The sequence below is a fragment of the Lactuca sativa genome, chromosome 6, assembly GCF_002870075.4.
Source record: "Lactuca sativa cultivar Salinas chromosome 6, Lsat_Salinas_v11, whole genome shotgun sequence".
Taxonomy (NCBI): Eukaryota; Viridiplantae; Streptophyta; class Magnoliopsida; order Asterales; family Asteraceae; genus Lactuca; species Lactuca sativa.
This window is the reverse complement of record NC_056628.2, coordinates 60134869-60156252: the sequence shown is the minus strand read 5'-3', so window position 1 is coordinate 60156252 and position 21384 is coordinate 60134869. Positions and strand designations below refer to the sequence as shown.

Here is a 21384-nt window from a genome sequence, read left to right as displayed (position 1 = left end):
AAAACCATGTTATATCATGGTTATCGCATACATTCAATAAACCATGGTATACCCTTTTGAAAAACTTATTTTAAGAAAAAACCACATTTTAACAATGTTCTATATGTAAAACCCAGTTTTATATAATTGACGCGATCAAAGTTTTAAATTAATAACTAGTATTAAGTCATATCGTTTGAGCGCTTTAGAACATTTGGAAACCTTTTAATAAAACTTTCTTTTATAAAATAAGGTTTGAAGTTTAATAAGTTTATAAATCTCAATTTTAAACTTATACAATTTTAATCCCAAAATTTTACCAGTTACTAGTTTTAACGATAAAACTTGTTTTATTGTAAAACTATTTTTTTGCATCTTATGTTAAAAGGTAAATTTCATTAAAACCAAACTCTGTATGATGTTTATTTATGTTCAAATATTATTTTGCATTTGAAAAACTAATTTATCAATCATAACATAATAATAATAATAACAACATAAACATAAAACAACACAAGCATGCATAACAATTGTAATATATATGCATAAACCAAGCAATTAACTAGTAATAATTTTGTGAACCATCACAAAATTATCAAATCCATTTCTAAAGGGATATAAGGGACTTTTATCTTGCAAAGTCTTCATGTGCTCCCACTTGCTTCAACACCTTGGAGCAAGTTTATAAAATAATTTTATAAAGTTTGAGAAACTTTAATAAAATTAATTTTATAAACTTTTGATCTTCAAAATGGCCACCATCTTCATTCTTGTTACATTTTATAAAAATAAACTATTTCTAAAACTAATCTATTACTTACAAAATTAACAAAAGAAAATTATATATTTAATTATTACATACCATATGAACAACTAAGATGTTGTTTGTTTTTTCTGAGGCAAAATGTATGCAGTCTGCGGACCACATCTATAGACCTCTGCAGTAGAAGAGGTGGACCAAACTAATCTATTACTTACAAAATTAACAAAAGAAAATTATATATTTAATTATTACATACCATATGAACAACTAAGATGTTGTTTGTTTTTTCTGAGGCAAAATGTATGCAGTCTGCGGACCACATCTATAGACCTCTGCAGTAGAAGAGGTGGACCAAACGTCTGCAGTCTGAAAAAAAAAAAGACTATTTGTTTTTTTTAACATCTGCGGACTTCTAAAATAAACTGAAATATAAATAAATTGATTTTTTTTAAACTTTAAAGTGATTTTTTAATATTTTTATGACTTTTTTTATAAATAATTAACGAATCTAGATCGGCTTTTATGTATTATTGTATAAAAAATATAAATAAAATATGTATGAATTAACGTATATATTTGATAAAAACCAACAACTTTGGTTACAAAGTTATAACTAAACATTGTAATTAATGATCAAAAAATTCGATATATAAATGGATGGAAATAAACTTCGAATTTTTCAATTAAATCCATTAAAAACGTACCATAAATATTTTCTCGAGAAATTGATGATACTGTATTAAATAATGTTTTATATAATATTTAACAGAAAAATATAAGAATATATTATGATTTTTTTTCATATTTATATAAACAACTTCAACGACTATTATTGTAATAAATCTTTATTTATAAATTTGTCAAAAATATCATGTTTGTATCGTTGAACATTTTTTTTTTAAGTTTTGTGATTTTTTTTCAAATTGTTTATCATTAATAAAGTTAGAAAAATTATAAATTAAAAAAAAAACTTTAGAAAAATAAAGATATATATGTTTTTTTAGGCTAGAAGATGTATGAAGATGTTAGAAGACTCTAGTCCACATCTGCACCAAGAAGAGGGCACGCAGACATTTTTAGGTCTGTAGTCTTCAAAAAAAACAAACAGTCTGCGAATGCTAATGTCTGCGCGGCGCAGACAGAAGAGGCCACACAGATTTGCAGACAAAAAACAAACACTACCTAAATAATTACAACCATTTTAAATAAATCAACACATGCAACCACACAAAGATCTATGGCTAGTTTATGCACATCATACATATTTATATACTCAAAAATATATAAAACAACTATTTGTTTTCTAAGACAACTTTTATGACCAAAAAGATGCATGTAAACTTTTGGCCAAAAAATAACAATTATAAACATTTTAAAGTTGTCATAGAAAATATGTATGGATTTTCTTGCAAAGAGAAAATCATCCATGTTTTCCAAAAACAAAGATTTCATCAGCTATAGAAATAATCTAACTAATCTTGCAAAAATGGTCTGATAACAATTGTTGGGTTTTTATTCAAAATCTGGCTTCACAACCGGTAAAATTGACAACAGAAGTTTTAAAATTGTTAAATAAAACTAAAAATATTTTACCCAGCAAGGATCATTTCGCATGAGTTAGAAAGATTAAAACAACCATAGAAGGGAAAGTATAACAACCTTTGAAGACTATGATCCTCTTGGGAGGTTGGAAGTTGACGAAGTGTGGCATGAAACTCTAAAGCAAGAGTTCTCTACAAGTATATACCAAGCAAGAATAAAACCATCAAAACATGCTAGTTTTTACTTGTAATTTGTTGTTCATAAGCCTTTGAAATATATACCAAATATATGTTCAAATGTGAAGCAACAAAGTGGCTTTGTCTAGCATCAAAATGCAAGAGAATGGAGGAGAAGAAGGGCTTGAAATTTTGAAATTTGGCAGCCCCTTTGAGCCTCTCATGCTCACGGATTTGGGACTCTAAAGAAGAAGAATAAGAAGCTTGCAAGAAGTGTATCAAAAAACCTTTCATGCTCTCTTTTATATAATGACCAAAAAGTGAAAGGAGACCATAAAGTAAAACGAGAGACAACTTTGTCCCAAACATGGCAAAAGAAGACCATGCTTGGTCTCCTTACAATTTTCAAAAAAAGCTAGGCACAAAAGAAGACAAAATTTGTCTCATGGCTAGTTTATATATACATACATGTTATCTTTATAAAAATCAATCATTTTTATAAGGAATTCCCAACATATATATATATATATATATATATATATATATATATATATATATATATATATAACTAGTCATATATAAATATCTTATTTTATATAAAACTATCTTTTATATAGATTGAACTAGTTTATTAAGATATAAATATAGCTTATAAATAATCATACTTTATGATATATTTCATAAGTTGTTATTTCTCCAATAAATATTATTTCCGCAAATAATAAATTCGCAATTAGTAAAATATTATTTCCATGAAATAATAATTTTCCAATTAAATACAAGTGTTGATATATTTATTAATAATCAAATTATACTAATAAATAATCAATTGACGGTAACTTGCTATATGGTGTGACCCTATAAGATCATATATTATTAGCAATATTATTCTATAATGACTCGTGGACATACTAGATCTTTCAAAAAAAAAAACTCAATTTTATATTAAAAAACGCAACAATGATAATTTATACATCATTTTTGGGTTTTTTTTGTGATTTCTTCAATAAATATCATAACTATATATCTTTTTTAACGTATATAACTATTGTAGCTCTTATATCATTCTTTGCAACTATTTAACCATATTGACATTTAAGTTATGTGTTGTAGAACAAATTGAACATAATTTGGTCACTACTAAAAAAGTAGAAACTCTCAACATTGTCATTTTATATACTTAAATTAATTCATATTTACAGCTAAGACTTGAATAATCAACAATAAAGATAACATATAATTTTTATTGTTGAATTTTCAAGTCTTTTGTATAAAAGGAAGTAACTTAGATATAAAGAATGATAATGGATGATTTTTTTATTTTTATTTTTGTAAGTTTTTTAAAAGTGATCAAATTAAGTTCAAGTTGTTTTATAACACATAACCTAAATACCCAAAAATGATATATAAATTATCGTTATCACAAAAAACCAAAAAAAATGACACATAATTTATCATTATTGTGTTTTTAATAAATAAAAATGAGTTTTTTTAGTGAAAATGATGTAGATGGTATCTTTATTCTGAATTTTTCTAATAAATAAATATGATTTTTCTTCAAATTAATTTAGTATATATAAAAAAGAATTTTTTTTTCAAAAATGTTTTTAAATTTTAACAAAAAATCATCTATAAATGTTTATTTTTAGAAAGTCCTTAAAATTTTATGAAAAACTATAACATCCTAAAAATACGTGCCAAAAATTTCATTTTTAAATACCTTATTATAAAACCAACCGTATAAAAAAACATCCATAATATCTTGTCATGTTAAAACCCAAGTAGAAATAATCAAAACACGTTATCATAAAACAATATCAGAGTGTAATCTCAAAGATCTCGTGTGCGGAAAACCATAGTGTGATGCGCTGCGATCAAGCCGACTCCTTTTTCTTTAAACACGAAGTACCTGAAACCAAAACTGAAAACCGTAAGCATGAAGCTTAGTGAGTTCCCCCATCATACCACATACCATATAATCACATAACATATATATATATATATATATATATATATATATATATATATATATATATATATATATATATTGTCAGACATATCTGGGTGCCCGACCTACCCCTTCGGTCCTCTCGACCGGATACTGACCAGTATATCTGGGAGCTTGCCTCCCCTTCGGTCCTCTCGACCGGACACTTACTAGCATATATGGGTGCTGGTCTCCCCTTCGGTCCTCTCGACCGGACACTGACTAGCATATCTGGGTGCTGGTCTCTCCTTCGGTCTTCTCGACCGGACACTGACTAGCATATCTTGGTGCGGGTCTCCCCTTCGGTCCTCTCGACCGGACACTGACTAACATCAAAAGTAACTTATAAACTAAAACTAGTTTTTTAAAAGGTATTTTTGAGTATACATATTTATATACTCATAAATATATAAAACAACTATTTGTTTTTCTAAGACAACTTTTATGACCAAAAAGATGCATGTAAACTTTTGGCCAAAAAATAACAATTATAAACATTTTAAAGTTGTCATAGAAAATATGAATGGATTTTCTTGCAAAGAGAAAATCATTCATGTTTTCCAAAAACAAAGATTTCATCAGCTATAGAAATAATCTAACTAATCTTGCAAAAATGGTCTGATAACAATTGTTGGGTTTTTATTCAAAATCTGGCTTCACAACCGGTAAAATTGACAACAGAAGCTTTAAAAATGTTAAATAAAACTAAAAGTATTTTACCCAGCAAGGATCATTTCGCATGAGTTAGAAAGATTAAAACAACCATAGAAGGGAAAGTATAACAACCTTTGAAGACTTTGATCCTCTTGGGAGGTTGGAAGTTGACAAAGTGTGGCATGAAACTCTAAAGCAAGAGTTCTCTACAAGTATATACCAAGCAAGAGTAAAACCATCAGAACATGCTAGTTTTTACTTGTAATTTGTTGTTCATAATCCTTTGAAATATATACCAAATATATGTTCAAATGTGAAGCAACAAAGTGGCTTTGTCTAGCATCAAAATGCAAGAGAATGGAGGAGAAGAAGGGCTTGAACTTTTGAAATTTGGCAGCCCCTTTGAGCCTTTCATGCTCACGGATTTGGGACTCTAAAGAAGAAGAATAAGAAGCTTGCAAGAAGTGTATCAAAAAACCTTTCATGCTCTCTTTTATATAATGACCAAAAAGTGAAAGGAGACCATAAAGTAAAACGAGAGACAACTTTGTCCCAAACATGGCAAAAGAAGACCATGCTTGGTCTCTTTACAATTTTCAAAAAAAGCTAGGCACAAAAGAAGACAAAAATTGTCTCATGGCTAGTTTATATATACATACATGTTATCTTTATAAAAATCAATCATTTTTATAAGGAATTCCCAACATATATATATATATATATATATATATATATATATATATATATATATATATATATATATATATAACTAGTCATATATAAATATCTTATTTTATATAAAACTATCTTTTATATAGATTGAACTAGTTTATTAAGATATAAATATAGCTTATAAATAATCATACTTTATGATATATTTCATAAGTTGTTATTTCTCCAATAAATATTATTTCCGCAAATAATAAATTCGCAATTAGTAAAATATTATTTCCATGAAATAATAATTTTCCAATTAAATACAAGTGTTGATATATTTATTAATAATCAAATTATACTAATAAATAATCAATTGACGGTAACTTGCTATATGGTGTGACCCTATAAGATCATATATTATTAGCAATATTATTCTATAATGACTCGTGGACATACTAGATCTTTCAAAAAAAAAACTCAATTTTATATTAAAAAACGCAATAATGATAATTTATACATCATTTTGGGTTTTTTTTTGTGATTTCTTCAATAAATATCATAACTATATATCTTTTTTAACGTATATAACTATTGTAGCTCTTATATCATTCTTTGCAACTATTTAACCATATTGACATTTAAGTTATGTATTGTAGAACAAATTGAACATAATTTGGTCACTACTAAAAAAGTAGAAACTCTTAACATTGTCATTTTATATACTTAAATTAATTCATATTTACAACTAAGACTTGAATAATCAACAATAAAGATACCATATAATTTTTATTGTTGAATTTTCAAGTCTTTTGTATAAAAGGAAGTGACGTAGATATAAAGAATGATAATGGATGATTTTTTTATTTTTATTTTTGTAAGTTTTTAAAAGTGATCAAATTAAGTTCAAGTTGTTTTATAACACATAACCTAAATACCCAAAAATGATATATAAATTATCGTTATCACAAAAAACCAAAAAAAAAAAAATGACATATAATTTATCATTATTGTGTTTTTAATAAATAAAAATGAGTTTTTTTAGTGAAAATGATGTAGATGGTATCTTTATTCTGAATTTTTCTAATAAATAAATATGATTTTTCTTCTAATTAATTTAGTATATATAAAAAAGAATTTTTTTTTTAAAAAATGTTTTTAAATTTTAACAAAAAAATCATCTATAAATGTTTATTTTCAGAAAGTCCTTAAAATTTTTTAAAAAACTGTAACATCCTAAAAATACGTGCCAAAAATTTCATTTTTAAATACCTTATTATAAAACCAACCGTATAAAAAAAACATCCATAATATCATGTCATGTCAAAACCCAAGTAGAAATAATCAAAACACGTTATCATAAAACAATATCAGAGTGTAATCTCAAAGATCTCGTGTGCGGAAAACCATAGTGTGATGCGCTGCGATCAAGCCGACTCCTTTTTCTTTAAACACGAAGTACCTGAAACCAAAACTGAAAACCGTAAGCACGAAGCTTAGTGAGTTCCCCCATCATACCACATACCATATAATCACATAACATACATATATTGTCAGGCATATCTGGGTGCCCGACCTACCCCTTCGGTCCTCTCGACCGGATACTGACCAATATATCTGGGAGCTTGCCTCCCCTTCAGTCCTCTCGACCGGACACTGACTAGCATATATGGGTGTTGGTCTCCCCTTCGGTCCTATCGACCGGACACTGACTAGCATATCTTGGTGCTGGTCTCCCCTTCGGTCCTCTCGAACGGATACTGACCAGTATATCTAGGAGCTTGCCTCCCCTTCGGCCCTCTCGACCGGATACTGAGGACTATTTCACCCCTACCACTACCACATAACACATATATCTCAAACTATCTAGCATGGCTGGGCATAACCGCCCCTTCGGCCCTATCGATCGGTGTTTTGGGGGACTATCCCCCCTACTGTCACTAGCACATAGCATCATATCATACTAGCACAATAACATATCACAGGTAGTAGCAACCTATATGAATATCACAGAGACAAATATCTATCATACAATCCTACTGGTGGGGCGGCATTGTGGCCGTAGACCCACCGCTACTGGAAGGTAACTCACCTGACACTGCTGAAGTCCCGAAGACACAATCCCACACTTGCTGAAGTCCCGCAGACTCGACCCTAGCTGTTGGCTGACAGATTCCCGAACTATCAACACCAAAATAACAACCAATTAATAATTGGGTCCCAATACATAACCATACGTACATTCTTTGGGTAATTACTACATTACCCCTAGCTTGGCTTATTCAAGCCCAAGGCCCAATCCGTAGGCCCAAAGTCAATTAGGAATCAAAGCCCAACACATGGCCCAATCTTCCAAATTGGGCCTAGGCCTATACATGGTCTCATTCTAAAGCCCAACATCATATAATCATTAAGGCCCAAACTATGGCCCAATTTTCCAAATTGGGCCCAAGCCCCTTACATGGGCCTTACCCTAGGCCCATTGAATTACTCTAGACCATTTGCTTGATCTTGGATAGCCCATTTAATAACCCAGTCATCAAGGCCCAATAGAAAGGCCCAACAATAAACCCAAATGAAATTAGGGTTTCACATAAAATGATGATTAGGGTTAAGTTTCCTACTTAACCCATTAAGGACTTAATCCATTAAGTCCAATATTGCTTAGATTAATTTCCGCCAATAATTATTATTTAATATTCCAAGTTGTTAAATAATTCCCGTGTCCCGATTAATTTCCCAAATTAGGGTTTTGATTGCATTAGGGTTTCCAACCCCAAATACTAGCCCATTTATTAATTTGTTGGACTTTTAGGTTATTTAGGGCTTTATTGGGCCTATCAAGCCCACTAGAATGTCATCAAGCCCATTAGGGTTTTATTGAGCCAATTAGAGTCCATTAGACTCATTAGGGATTTCACTAAGCCCATTTGGCTTCATTGGGCCCATTAGGGTTTCAAGTATCCCCAACCGAGTCAACTCACAAGACAAGCACACCGCCACCCGACCCGGCGGCCGGTGGCGGCAGGAGGCGGCAGCCACCACCCTAAGGTGGTGGTTTCCAATTTCTTTTATTATTTCATTTCCAATTTACAATTACAACCCAAGAAATAAACACACTAAACGGGAATAAACACACACACAGGCGGCACATGGCGGCAGCCACCACCTCATGTTGGTGGTGGTGGACTTCTTTGCAATTTCCAGCCAACTAGACACACACATTGACACGTCTTCTGTTGCGAAATAAACCCAGCCACCCACCTGGCGGCGTAAGGTGGCAATGTGACCCAAAGAGACAGGCAGTAGCGGTAGTAACCTCGCCTTCAGCGACTGCCACCATGGTTGGTCGCCATGGTGGTCCTTCGAGGCTTCTAACACGATCGAAAACCCAAATACACGAGCATCAGCACCACAAATCAAGAGTACTGCCGCCATCCCGCTAGAACAGTCAGCAACGGCGGCATCCAATACACTACGACCGGCGGCGGTGATGCAAATCACATCTTCAATGGTTTCGGCGCAGCGACGACAACCTTTGTTGTTGAATGGAGTCGACAACGAGACCGCTGAAAAGGCACCGACGACGTCAAAAGTAGCTACGGGCGGCGACGAGAAACGAGAAGAAGAGGATGGTGACGGAGAGATAGCAGCGACGCTCACCACTTCGCCGATAGATCTTGTTCTCGCCGACAGCAAGGCACGACGGTGGCGGTTCGGGGGCAATGAAGTAGTGGCGGTTGCTGTCTTCCAGCTTTGCTGTCGATTAATGCAGTGGTTGCTCCCATCTTCTGTCGGTCTTCAATACTTCCGGTGATGAGAACTATGCTGATGGTGCTAGACGATCAGAAAAGTGAACGAGGTGGATGGTGGCGCCGGATGCGAAAAGGGAGAGTGACGGCTGCAATGGGTCTATAGGGTTAGGGTTTCATAACCTTTATATACCGACTCCTTATACGAGTTTGCCATGATGACCAAAATGGTCCCTCCAGCTCCCATTTATCTCGAAATAGATCCTATATTTACCATATAAACCCTAAACATTAAATCCTTTACAAATTAAGTCCCATAAACTACCAAACAACCCTCAATATCTTAATTATGACATAATCAACCCTTCCACCTCATTTCCTTTTAAATTAAGTTCAAATAATTACCACAAAGCCCCTGTCTTCATAAATATTATAAAATGAGTCCGAAACTCACGTTTTTTGCCCCCAACTTCTAGAAATATGGCAATTACTCCTCGAACCCAACACCCCGCATATATATTTATTTATTTTATGCTACCATTCGTCCATTAATTTATTTATTTAACTAATAAATAAACGAGTGTTACAAAAACTCTAAAATCCGGCGTTAATGGGAACATGAGTTTTTTTGCAAATGTTTACTAGTTTTTTTAGACTTAGGGCTATTTGGCAGGATCTGAATTTTTTAGCTCTGAATTTTTAAGCTCTGAATTTTTAAGAGGTCTGAATTTCTAAGAGGGTCTGAATTTTTAAGATCTGAATTTTAACATGTTGTTTGGTTGAAACCTCTGAATTATCATGTTGAATAACAAAAATGATCATTTTACCCTTCTCCGTTATTTCTTTCAAATACAACATTATACTTCCATCTACTTCACCAAAATAGCATCAAAACTCATAAAAACATCAAAATTCATAAACACATCATCAAAATTCATAAAAACAACACCAATATTAACCAAAACAACATCAAAACTAATAGATATGTTCCATTGCTGCTCTCATACTAGTACATATGTTAAGGTAATCATGCCTCACATGCCATTTGCTTCAACAATGATACAACAATTTTGCTTGAGATCATACTGTTTCTTTACCTCCCTTACTTTTGAATTTCCAAGAATCTATCTACTCCAATGAACCAAAATTGCACAAAAATCATTTGTAAAATTTGAGAAAGACTAGTAATCTGTAACATACCACCACTGACGTATTTTATTCCTAAATCCACTGTTAAATTGATTTATTCCTAAATCCATTGTAAAATTGATCTTCGTTATAGACCCCAGTTTCACCGGTTCATCATTCCCAAATTTAACACCCAAATCCACTTCTTTATTCAAAATCTCTTTCATCGATTCATCATTAACACCCACTGAAGGATTCATAGTTTTAACAGGAACAAGGAACGTAACAGGTTTTAGATCAGGGCCAACAGGCTTAGAAGAAGCCAGAATACCCTTAATAGGGACTGCATCATTCACAGAAGAAGGGGACATAGGAAGGGGACTGCTAACCTTTGACGAACTGGGTATGGTGGATTAGTATTCTTCATGCCAAAAATGTTTCCAAATTTTCCAAACATCACACATGCGACTACACAAATTGTAGACAAAGGACTAGATTGAAATGACGAATAGGGAAATGGGGAGACCGGCGTCGGAAAAAACTCCTACTGTCCAAAATCGCCGCCGAGTCACTCATGCAAAAACTAAACAGCGAGAAAGTTAGAGAGAGAATTTTTTTTTTGCAAATGACTTGGGTTTGGGTTGTTTGTGAAGAAGAAAGAGAAGAACAAAAGAGCTGAAGTATTAGGGCAAAAAAGGTAACGCATGTTCTTTTTTATTTTCAGAGACACTCACATCTGAGAAATTAAGAGGTATCTTTTAAATTAAGAGCGATAAATTCAGATACCACCAAACACTCTAAATTTGAAAAAATAAGAGGTTGCCTCTTAAATTTTCAATTAAGAGGCTACCAAACAGCCTCTTACTTGCCAAAAAAAAAATGACAACTTTTACGTTAATAAAACCAAATTTTATGGACTTTTTTGCAAATTTTTGCTAACTTTTTACCAAATGTAATTTTAACACCAAATTTCATTCTTACATTGGGTATGACACAATTACTTCTATATAAGTCATATTCAATGAAATTTGATATCAAATTTCAATTGTTATAAAAGCTTCTCCTAGTTATCTCCTATAAACATATTCTCCATTGAATTTGCATCTTTATATATTTACAAGAAATAATGTTCGTAGCTGGTTGTGACCCCAACATTTATAAAATGGAACTCGAGTTTCACATTTTGGAAAATCACTCGAAATAAAATAAAAATAAATGGATGGAACGTTTTTAAATATATAACCTTAATTCTTTAAGGAAATATAAATCAGACCACATAATTTATGTTTCAGAACCTGTCCCCTCTGTACACTGAAAACATATGTCGTCTGTTCATATAATTAGTTTATGTGCCATACGTTTTCTTAATTTCTCCCCTGAAAATAAAAATATAAAACCCTAGAATCCAGCTTCCGAGATACACTCTTTCAATTTTCAAAAAGGCGATACAATCTTTACTTTGCACTTTCCATTCCAGGTCGATAGCAATTGGTTGATTTGAAAGCTCAACTCCCTCCATCTTTTCTGCCGGGCTCCTAATCGCACAATCTTACACTTTTAATGGCGGAGGAAAATAATAGTAATGATACAAGACATTCCGGCGCCGGCGATGTCGATGATCGGAGCGAAGCAAGCGATTACACTTCAGAAGACGAAGGAACAGAGGATTACAGGCGTGGAGGTTATCACGCTGTTCGAATTGGCGATACGTTTAAGCACTCGAGATATGTTGTTCAGAGCAAACTCGGTTGGGGCCATTTTTCGACTGTCTGGCTCGCTTGGGACACTCATAAATCTGTACGATTTCTGTCTTTGTGTTCTTCCTTCTCTAATTTGAGGATTCAAGTGAAGGATTTCAAACATGATCTATTTGATTTTGTTTTGTAGAGATATGTAGCTTTGAAAGTTCAAAAAAGCGCTCAACATTACACTGAAGCAGCAATGGATGAAATCACGATCTTAAAGCAGATAGCGGAAGGAGATCCTGACGATAAGAAATCCGTCGTGAAGCTTTTAGATCATTTCAAACACTCAGGCCCAAACGGACAACATGTGTGTATGGTGTTCGAGTATTTGGGGGATAATCTGTTAACTATGATCAAGTATTCAGATTATCGAGGGATTCCTCTTTACAAAGTTAAACAAATCTGCTACCACATCTTAGGAGGTTTGGATTACTTGCATCGCGAGCTTTCCATCATCCATACCGACCTTAAACCGGAGAACATTTTGCTTTTGTCCACGATTGATCCAGAAAAAGATCCACCAAAAACAGGCAAACCTCTCATTCTCCCATCTGAAAAAGTTCCACCGGACACCGGAGCTTCAAAAGATAGTAAGATTTTGAATGGTGATCTTACAAAGAATCAGAAGAAGAAAATCAGGAAAAAAGCTAAGAAAGCCGCCCAAAATTCTTCCGGAAAGGAAGAATCCGAGGATGTTGAAGCTTGTAAAGAGAAATCAATGGATTCCAGCCATGGAAATAGGAGAAGAAGCCGTTCAGCAAGGAAGAAGCTGTTAACAGAGGTTGATGTCAAGTGTAAACTGGTTGATTTTGGTAACGCATGTTGGACTTACAAACAATTCACAAGTGATATTCAAACTAGACAATACAGATGTCCAGAAGTTTTGTTAGGATCCAAATACTCAACATCTGCAGATCTATGGTCTTTTGCTTGCATTTGTTTTGAGCTTGCAACTGGTGATGTTCTCTTTGATCCTCATAGTGGTGAAAATTATGACAGAGATGAGGTATGTAATGTACATTCATTCATTATTAGTGTTCATCTGTCATCTATACTCCATTGTTGAATTTTGTTTATGGTTTACAGGATCATTTGGCTTTAATGATGGAGCTTTTAGGAACGATGCCTAGAAAGGTAGCTTTAGGTGGAAGGTATTCACGAGACTTTTTCAACAGACATGGTGATTTGAGGCATATCAGGAGGTTGAAATTTTGGCCATTAAACAAGGTGTTAATGGAGAAATATGAGTTTAGTGAAGAAGATGCAAATGAATTGGCTGATTTTCTTGTTCCTATACTTGACTTTGTACCTGAGAAAAGACCTACTGCTGCAGAGTGTCTTAATCATCCTTGGATCACTGGTCAGATTCAGATGAATAGTAGAGAGAAAGCTGAGAGGGAAGCTATGGAGGTTGGGATTGGGAAAATAGCAATTGGGGGAGTTGACAATTCGGAATTAAGGTAAAGTTGATGAGTTTTACAGGTGATTAATTATTCTTTGTACAATTTGGGGATTTCTCTTTTGGATGTTTGTGTATTGGATTTGAACTTGTAATGTGGTCACACAAATTGTACATTTTATTTGATTTTGTGACTCATTTTATGATTGATTAGATGACATGAAAAAGTGTTTGACATGATTTAATCCAGTAAGTTATATATGAGTACACTTCTTTTTGACTTAATGCAGAATAGACAACTTAATTGAGAGGTTTTCTATGAGGGCAATGATATGGTTTAAACTTTAAAGAACATGTGAGTTTGTGTTGTGATTCAAATCTTGAGGTTACCCATTGTTACAAGTAGATTTTCAAAGTATAATACTTTAATCAGAAATAAAATAAAAGAGGGTAAATTATACAAATGGAAGGCAAAATGGTAATTTCACATTGAGCTTATCAGATTTACATTGTAGTTTGTGCGCAAAACTAGCTTATTTTTTGAGCTTATTGCAATGTTATGTTTAACAAAATACCAAAAGCAACTTATAAACCAACTTTTTAAAGGGTTTTAAAAGATATTTGAGATACCTTAAAACTAAGCTCGTGAAGCTTTTTTCTACAAGTTTTTCAAATATACCTTAAATATTTTTGTCATTTTATATTTGGAGTCTAGCTTATCAATTATCATCTAGTTTACCAAAAGCTATTACTTTATTAGCCACCAGACAAAAGCTAGCTTTTCAGATAAAAAACTAACTTTTCAGCTATTTTGCCAAACACAACCTTAAATTCACATTGTGAGTAAGAAAGGCCAAAGCCAAATAGAAGTCTCAAAACAAGAACCAAGAATATATATATATATATATATATATATATATATATATATATATATATATATATATATATATATATATATATATATATATATATATATATATTTCTTTTCAATCCAAACAGAAGAAACTCAACACATGGACCAAATTTGTATTTCACTCTAATAGAAGGAATACAAAAACTCTACATTGGTATTCTTGCATTTGTTTCCTTCCATTTCTTAAAAGTATGTTGTCATTTTCTTAAATATCATTTATCCATTTATCCATGCAACACTTTATCCATACAACAGTAGACAGAAAATCTTGGTATCACATTTATCTATCATGGTGTGTACACAATGAACATTTAGAATTTACATACAATTATACACAGCATATCTATTTTTCCATCTTGCTAAAACCTTGCATATTCACCTCAAATGGCATTATCATCCCTTGATCTTTTTTGTTCAAATGGTAGTATCATGTCAAATCTGTATGTTACTTTTGTATTTCTTGATCTATAGCTATGTAATAAATGATGAGATGTAAATGTACCTTGCAAGATCCGCCTATAATATTTTCTTTGCCCTCAAGTATGAATATGTGAGAAAAAATGCCACCACAGCACCGAAGATAATTCCGGCTGTTGTAAGCCAAAACGCAAACTGCAAGGGTTAAAATCGTCAAGTCTTGGAAAATGTGGACAATATTTGAATTTGGAAGGATATTAAAAGTTTAAGGACTTGAGAAGAAAGTACCACATGTTCTTCAATATAGGATCTTAAATTCATTCCAAATATACCTACATAGACACAATTGTTGAAGGGTATTGTAGACTTTTGACCACGTGCATAAATTTGAAATTTGCACTTTTTTCATGTATGATTTAAGTAAAAAGAATTATTGACCTGAAACAAGAGCACCAGCTCCAAGACAAAAGCTCCCAACCTGAAGAAGCAATTCAAATCTGCTCACCTGAAGCCTCCGCGAACTGAAAAAAAATAGAGTAAATTACACAAATGGTCCTTCTGCTTTTTTATTTTTACCGTTTTAGTCCAAAAGTGAAAATATTTTCAGTTTTAGTCCTTATTTCATGTTTAATATCGATTCTGGTCCTTGGAACGTTATTATCAGAAAGACACAGAACCAAAATCAATACGAGACCTGGAAATAAGGACCAAAATTGAAAAAAAATGTTTCAATTTTGGACTAAACACGGTAAAAAACAAATTATTTCATCATTATATAACTATATAGTATATCCTTCTGTGTAATGGAAATTGTAATATTTAACACAGTAAACCTCAAGTTAACAGCAATGGAATCTTCCATTTCTCTTGCGGAATCAAGAAGCCTTTCTGCTTGATTATGACATGACTCACATCTGCAATCATACACATAACATTCAACTTATAAAACCTAGAGAAAATTACATTTTTGGTCCCTGAGTATAGATGATACTTTCCATTTTGATCCCTAAAAGTTTCTCTTGCAATTTTTGATCCTTAACTTATTTCCAAGTAAAATGACTATACTTTTTGGACCAAAATTGCAAAAATTAGCTGTACAGAGGGACCAAAAATGTAATTTACTCAAAAACCTATTATTTTTTTTAAAAAGCTACTGAAAAACCTGTTAACAAACACAATTTTAATAACTTCTACCTGTGAAGATAATTTTCCAACAACATTTCAATTTCTTCTTCCTCTTCTGCATATAATAAAATCAACCATGATTTTTTTTTTACTCTATCTCAATTTATGCAAAAGACACACTTACCCTCATCAATCTGCTTCTCAAGTGGAACTGAGCATTCAACATTGCTATTTCTACTCAATATACAGTTTCTACCCACAATACAAAGTCGTCGAATTTCTTGAGAATCTTCCAACATATCAAGCAGCATTTGTCTTAGTGCTCCTGCTTTTGATCCAAGTTCCACCTTCCATAAAAATCCTTTTATTTTTAGTTCATAATATCAACTAATTAACTTTATAAAAAAAAAAATGAAAAGTGGCTAAAATTTATGGTTACCAATGTTTGCTTGCATATACGAAGCTGTTCCAGTATGTTAGCTGTTAATCGGTTTGGTAAAACCTTGAGTAAATCTTGAACCTGAAACACAATATAAACGGTTTTTTTTTTTAAATCTACAGATTATGATATGCTAGAAATTTAAATCCTTATGTTTTTTTATGCTCACATGTGGGTCTAAATCCATTAGTCTGTGTTCGAAGTGCTGTATTCGTGAATTAAGTGCAGCTTCAACTACCTGAAAGTTAAAAAATATAAAGGTTTTGTGAAGTCTTTGTAAATCTTGAATCTGAATCTTTAGTAAAGAAGAGAATAATTAAACCTCAAGCTCAAAGGGCATTACTACGCCTCCTCCAATCATACTTTTAGGGTTTAATCGAGGTAACAAATCATCTATAAAAGCTTTTCCTCCTCTACTGTAATTCTCAAAAGATAAACCCGAAAAGAATAATGTCAATTTAGTAACTTTGATTCAGTATGAAAATTATTAGTAGTTGATAGTTACCGATTGTAGTTGAATATAAAGACACATTCTTGCATTGCAATTGCACGCAATGAGCCTAAATTCAATAGTATAGCGTTTTCACGAACCTATAAAATATAAAAAAGACACGTGTATATAATATTGATGACAAGAAATTATAATGTTAATGTTTTATTGGAAAATAGAATATACCAGTAAAGAGGGCATTGTGTTTGTTAACCATAATGAGGGATCAACACTTCGTATGTCACGTGGACGAAGACCTGTAATCAGAAACTTAAATTAAGAAGATGCATTCTTATGTGAATCTTGAGATTGATTGAAATAATAGAATGATCAATGATTTTAGAAGGAAACAAATCATTATATTATTCACCACTTGATTTTAGTAGATGCCTTCTGTTAACTTTTCGGGTTGAGACCATTCCTTTTGAACTAACTTCCACAACCTTTAAGATAGAAAAAGAAGAACATTTGATGAAGTTATGATAAGATAGATGACTGAGAATACTTTTTCTTTTTATAAACCAATGATGCTGAAACATGCATATAATATTCAGTTTCAGCCAGATATGTTGAATCTGTAAGAATATGTCTACTTTGTGGATACAATTACTGGAACATTTATGCATACATCACTAACATTTTAAGGAAAATAGATTCACCCTTTCTCAATTTTGTTTCTATACCTTAAGCAGTATGTCAGGTGAAGATTATCAAATGTGCATCTCATTGTATTATAGATAAGTTTTCAGTGATACAGGTTAACATATTGAGAAAATTAAAAGTAAGCTGCATAAGATTGAAACGATGTATTCTTTTGAAATCGAATCAAACCTCATAAACAGGATCACGGCTCCCAAGGTTAAGAGCATCAGACAAGGACGAGATACTTTTCCTCGAATCACTGGAAGTAACTTTATCAAAATCGTCTGAGCTTGGATAAGTCTCTTCAATGGAATCATCGTCGTCATTATCACCAGCAGGAGTTTCCTGCCTACTATCTTCCGTTGATTTCGTATAACGCTTAGACCTACCGGTCGATAAGACTTCCAGTGGAACTGGGAACAGAAAATAGCAGCTCTTCCGCAGAGAGATCGCCGGATATGTTGACCTGATCGATTTGCATCTTGTAAACAGAATGTACGGCGGCGAACGAACCACTGATAAATGCGGGAAGTGTAAGGAGGAAAAAATTGGAGGCGTAGATTTTAATGCCATTTTCGTAACCTAAAGTCAATCAGTCGAGCTGATCGATATCATGTTTGGGAAACTGATTCTACGTGAATTTGTTTGTGTGAAATCCGGTGATGGTGGTGGTGGTAGTGGTGGTTGGTGGTTGGTGGAGAGGAGGATGACAGTGGAGGTTTTTGGTGGTTATCTTGTGTCCACGTGGATTTTATCCACCACAGCAGCCTCGTGACACTTTACCGCTATCTTTTTAAAAAGAGTTCACTCCCACACACCAAAGTTTTTCTTTCTTTTATCATTATATAGAATTTTGACTTAGTTGACTATCAAATTATCAAGATTGTTGTTATTTAGCCATTAAATTCAAATTGTGTTAACTAAGTCCATAAAATCTTAAAATCGTCACTATTAATACATACTATAGCATGTTAACGACCTACCTGGAATGACATAACATGTAGTCAATTGGTGACTATTTTCATCAAGATGGTTAGAATTTAAAACATATACTATTTTTTTTCTTTGTGTTCTTGTGTTCATCCAACATTTTTCCCAAAGAAGTCTAACTTGTCCTTTGATATATCGGTTTGTACAATGGATAATTTGTCATTTAATCTTCTCAAAGAAAAAAAAAAAATTCTAGCGAATGCCAAAGCTTTAATTCAAGCAACCTATTCTTGCTTCAAGAACAGAAGTCAAGTTCTAAATTCAGCAAAAACTCAAGCATAACAAGAACAGAATTCGAGTTCCAAAAAACATGTTCGATTTAGGGTTTGTTGAGAAATAGTAAGAGAAGATTTTGATGTAGGGTTTTGTTGAAATTGAGTTCCAATTATGGATTCGTTGAAAACAACAAGAAACATGTTTCATTTAGGGTTCTAGATTTAAACCGATTTGTATAACATTTCCGTGTTCCAAATTCATTGTCGACTTAGGGCGGTCGGTGCACCCTGTACCGCACACTGCGATTGCTAATTTGGCATCTTAGTGTGCGGTGAACGCAACTCTGACCCTCATTATCGTACTTGAGATCCTTATTGCCGGTGGTGGTCTTACTGCCTTTGATTTGGACTGTTTGAGCCAATTTTTATTTTTTTACCTAATAATTTAACTATAAATTAAAACCTTACCTCACACATATATCACGCATAACACTTTCTATTCCACAAGTTTTCAAACCTTTTTCTTCCAAAAAATGAATCCAAACAATCCTTAATTTACCGCTCTGGGCAAATTACGTCCAACTGTTCGACCGTTGGATACGTCGGTATACCGACCTCAACTTGATCCATCCATGATTTCACCCCGACCCCAACCCCATCCCCAACAAGTTTACTATTACCCCATGTAACCTTTACGCCCAAACATGTTTTAAAATTTTTCCCCGCTTCCTAAATATATAGCCTGGATTTCGAATTTGTCCAGGAAACACAACCCGATCCAGAACTGGTAACTGAAAACCAACCCAACGTTGTTCACGAAACACAAGTCGAACCATCCAACCGCAAAAGATATGGGAAAGGAAAAGCGTCAGTTTTGGTAAAGAGAAGGCCCTAGCTCAACAACGGCAACCGGATGAAGAGATGACGTTAGATGAATCATGAATCGACATTTATGAGGATTCACAAACCGGAAATGTGCAAAATGATGAGAACTTTTGGTGACGCATTATGGAGCGGTTTCTTAGTGTCATGAGTCATGGGGAACACTGTATAAAACACCAATGTTGTAGCAAGTTTCAAGAGATGAACAAGCCGCTTACTAAATTCAACGACATTTACAAGAACTTGCTTACTCAACGGAAAAGCAGGGAAAACGATCAACAAATTTTCAAGACATCGCTTAAAATATTTTTTGTCAATACTAAAAAGTTTTTCAAATTTATTGATGTTAGGAGATTTTTATCCGCATCCCCGAAATGGATAAAAGAGTATGGAGAAGAAGAAGAAGGTGGTGAGAAAAGAACAAAAGTTTCAGAGACAAGTTACGCCACTTCATCGGATGCGCATTTTGGCGTTGATTTGAATAGTGAGATGAGCTCAAATTTGAAGAAGTAGTTCGACCGATGGGACGAAATAGAGCGAAAAAGAAATGGTCTTCATCAAATAGATCAGGTTTTGGAAGTGGCTCTGACATTCAAAAGGTCGCATCTAGTTTTGAAATTTATAATTTGAATTTCGAGCGTCACTTGAATTTTGAGAAAGAAAAGATGGAAGAGAAAAAGAAAGCGCAAGAGGTGAAACAAAAAACTCGTGAGGAGAAACAAAAAACACGTGATTTAGAATTTTTAACAAAACCAATCGATCATCTCACCGACAACGAGTTCGATATGGTTTTGAAGGCTAGAGCGGATAGCATGAAAAAATATTACAACTAATCTTATTTAGTAGTCATTTTATTGTAATCATCATATTATCTATGTAGTCGTTTTATTTAAATTATCGTTTTATCATTGTAATTGTTTTAATTAATTAATGAAATATTTTCTTTTTCTTAATTTTACAAAATTTCATTTTTATTAAATTACATTCAATATAAAAAATAAATTAAAAGTGTGGTAGGTTGTGGTATGACACCCACCAGTTTTGTGAGGTGAATGGAAGAGTGATGTGGCGATGATGTGATACTGAAATAGTGTGGTGAGTGTGATAGTGTGGTGAATGTGACATGACACCCATCAGTCTTAGGGTTTTTGCTGAACTCGAGTTCTAGTTCTAGATTCATTGAGGGTTCTTGTTGAAACGTGTTCGATTTGATTCAAACCGATTTCTAAGAGTCTTGTTGGAATATCCCCAATTCACTCCTCTTCTTGATAGCATCAAAGGTTCCATTGAGTTCAAGAAGAAAGAGGTTTGAAGCTTATGATGGTGGTGGCTATAGTGTACTTAAAGCTTATGATACCTCATAAAGGATATAAGAAATTTTGCATCATATATTTTTGTATTCGTGATGAAATAATCGAAAGAAGAATGAAGATACCTGGAAACAAGGTTTGTTCAGTAACTCCATATATTTATCAAGCTCACGATAACCTCT

The 21384-nt window shown here is 33.0% G+C and overlaps 2 protein-coding genes across 3 annotated transcripts; one reads left to right on the top strand and one right to left on the bottom strand.

Moving 5' to 3' along the window:
• The first annotated feature begins 11926 nt into the window (after positions 1–11926).
• On the top strand, positions 11927–14016 carry LOC111897828 (uncharacterized). The gene is made up of 3 exons (XM_023893772.2): positions 11927–12432; positions 12523–13386; positions 13467–14016. Exons 1-3 carry the CDS (start codon positions 12196–12198, stop codon positions 13842–13844), a joined length of 1479 nt encoding a protein of 492 aa, XP_023749540.1. The 5' UTR covers positions 11927–12195; the 3' UTR covers positions 13845–14016.
• Positions 14017–14949: 933 nt separating this feature from the next.
• On the bottom strand, positions 14950–18637 carry LOC111897829 (magnesium transporter MRS2-11, chloroplastic). Of its 2 annotated transcripts, XM_023893775.3 has the most exons (14): positions 17995–18637; positions 17534–17606; positions 17350–17420; positions 17179–17264; positions 16996–17089; positions 16843–16911; positions 16674–16754; positions 16419–16581; positions 16304–16349; positions 15943–16023; positions 15548–15630; positions 15398–15441; positions 15195–15304; positions 14950–15097 (listed from the first exon to the last, which is right to left on the bottom strand). In XM_023893775.3, the coding sequence occupies exons 1-13, from the start codon at positions 18376–18378 to the stop codon at positions 15209–15211; spliced, it is 1371 nt and encodes a 456-aa protein (XP_023749543.1). In that variant the 5' UTR covers positions 18379–18637; the 3' UTR covers positions 14950–15097; positions 15195–15208. The 2 variants fall into 2 exon arrangements, with proteins under 2 accessions (XP_023749543.1, XP_023749542.1); XM_023893774.3 differs by having other exon boundaries at positions 14950–15304.
• Between the last annotated feature and the right edge of the window lie 2747 nt (positions 18638–21384).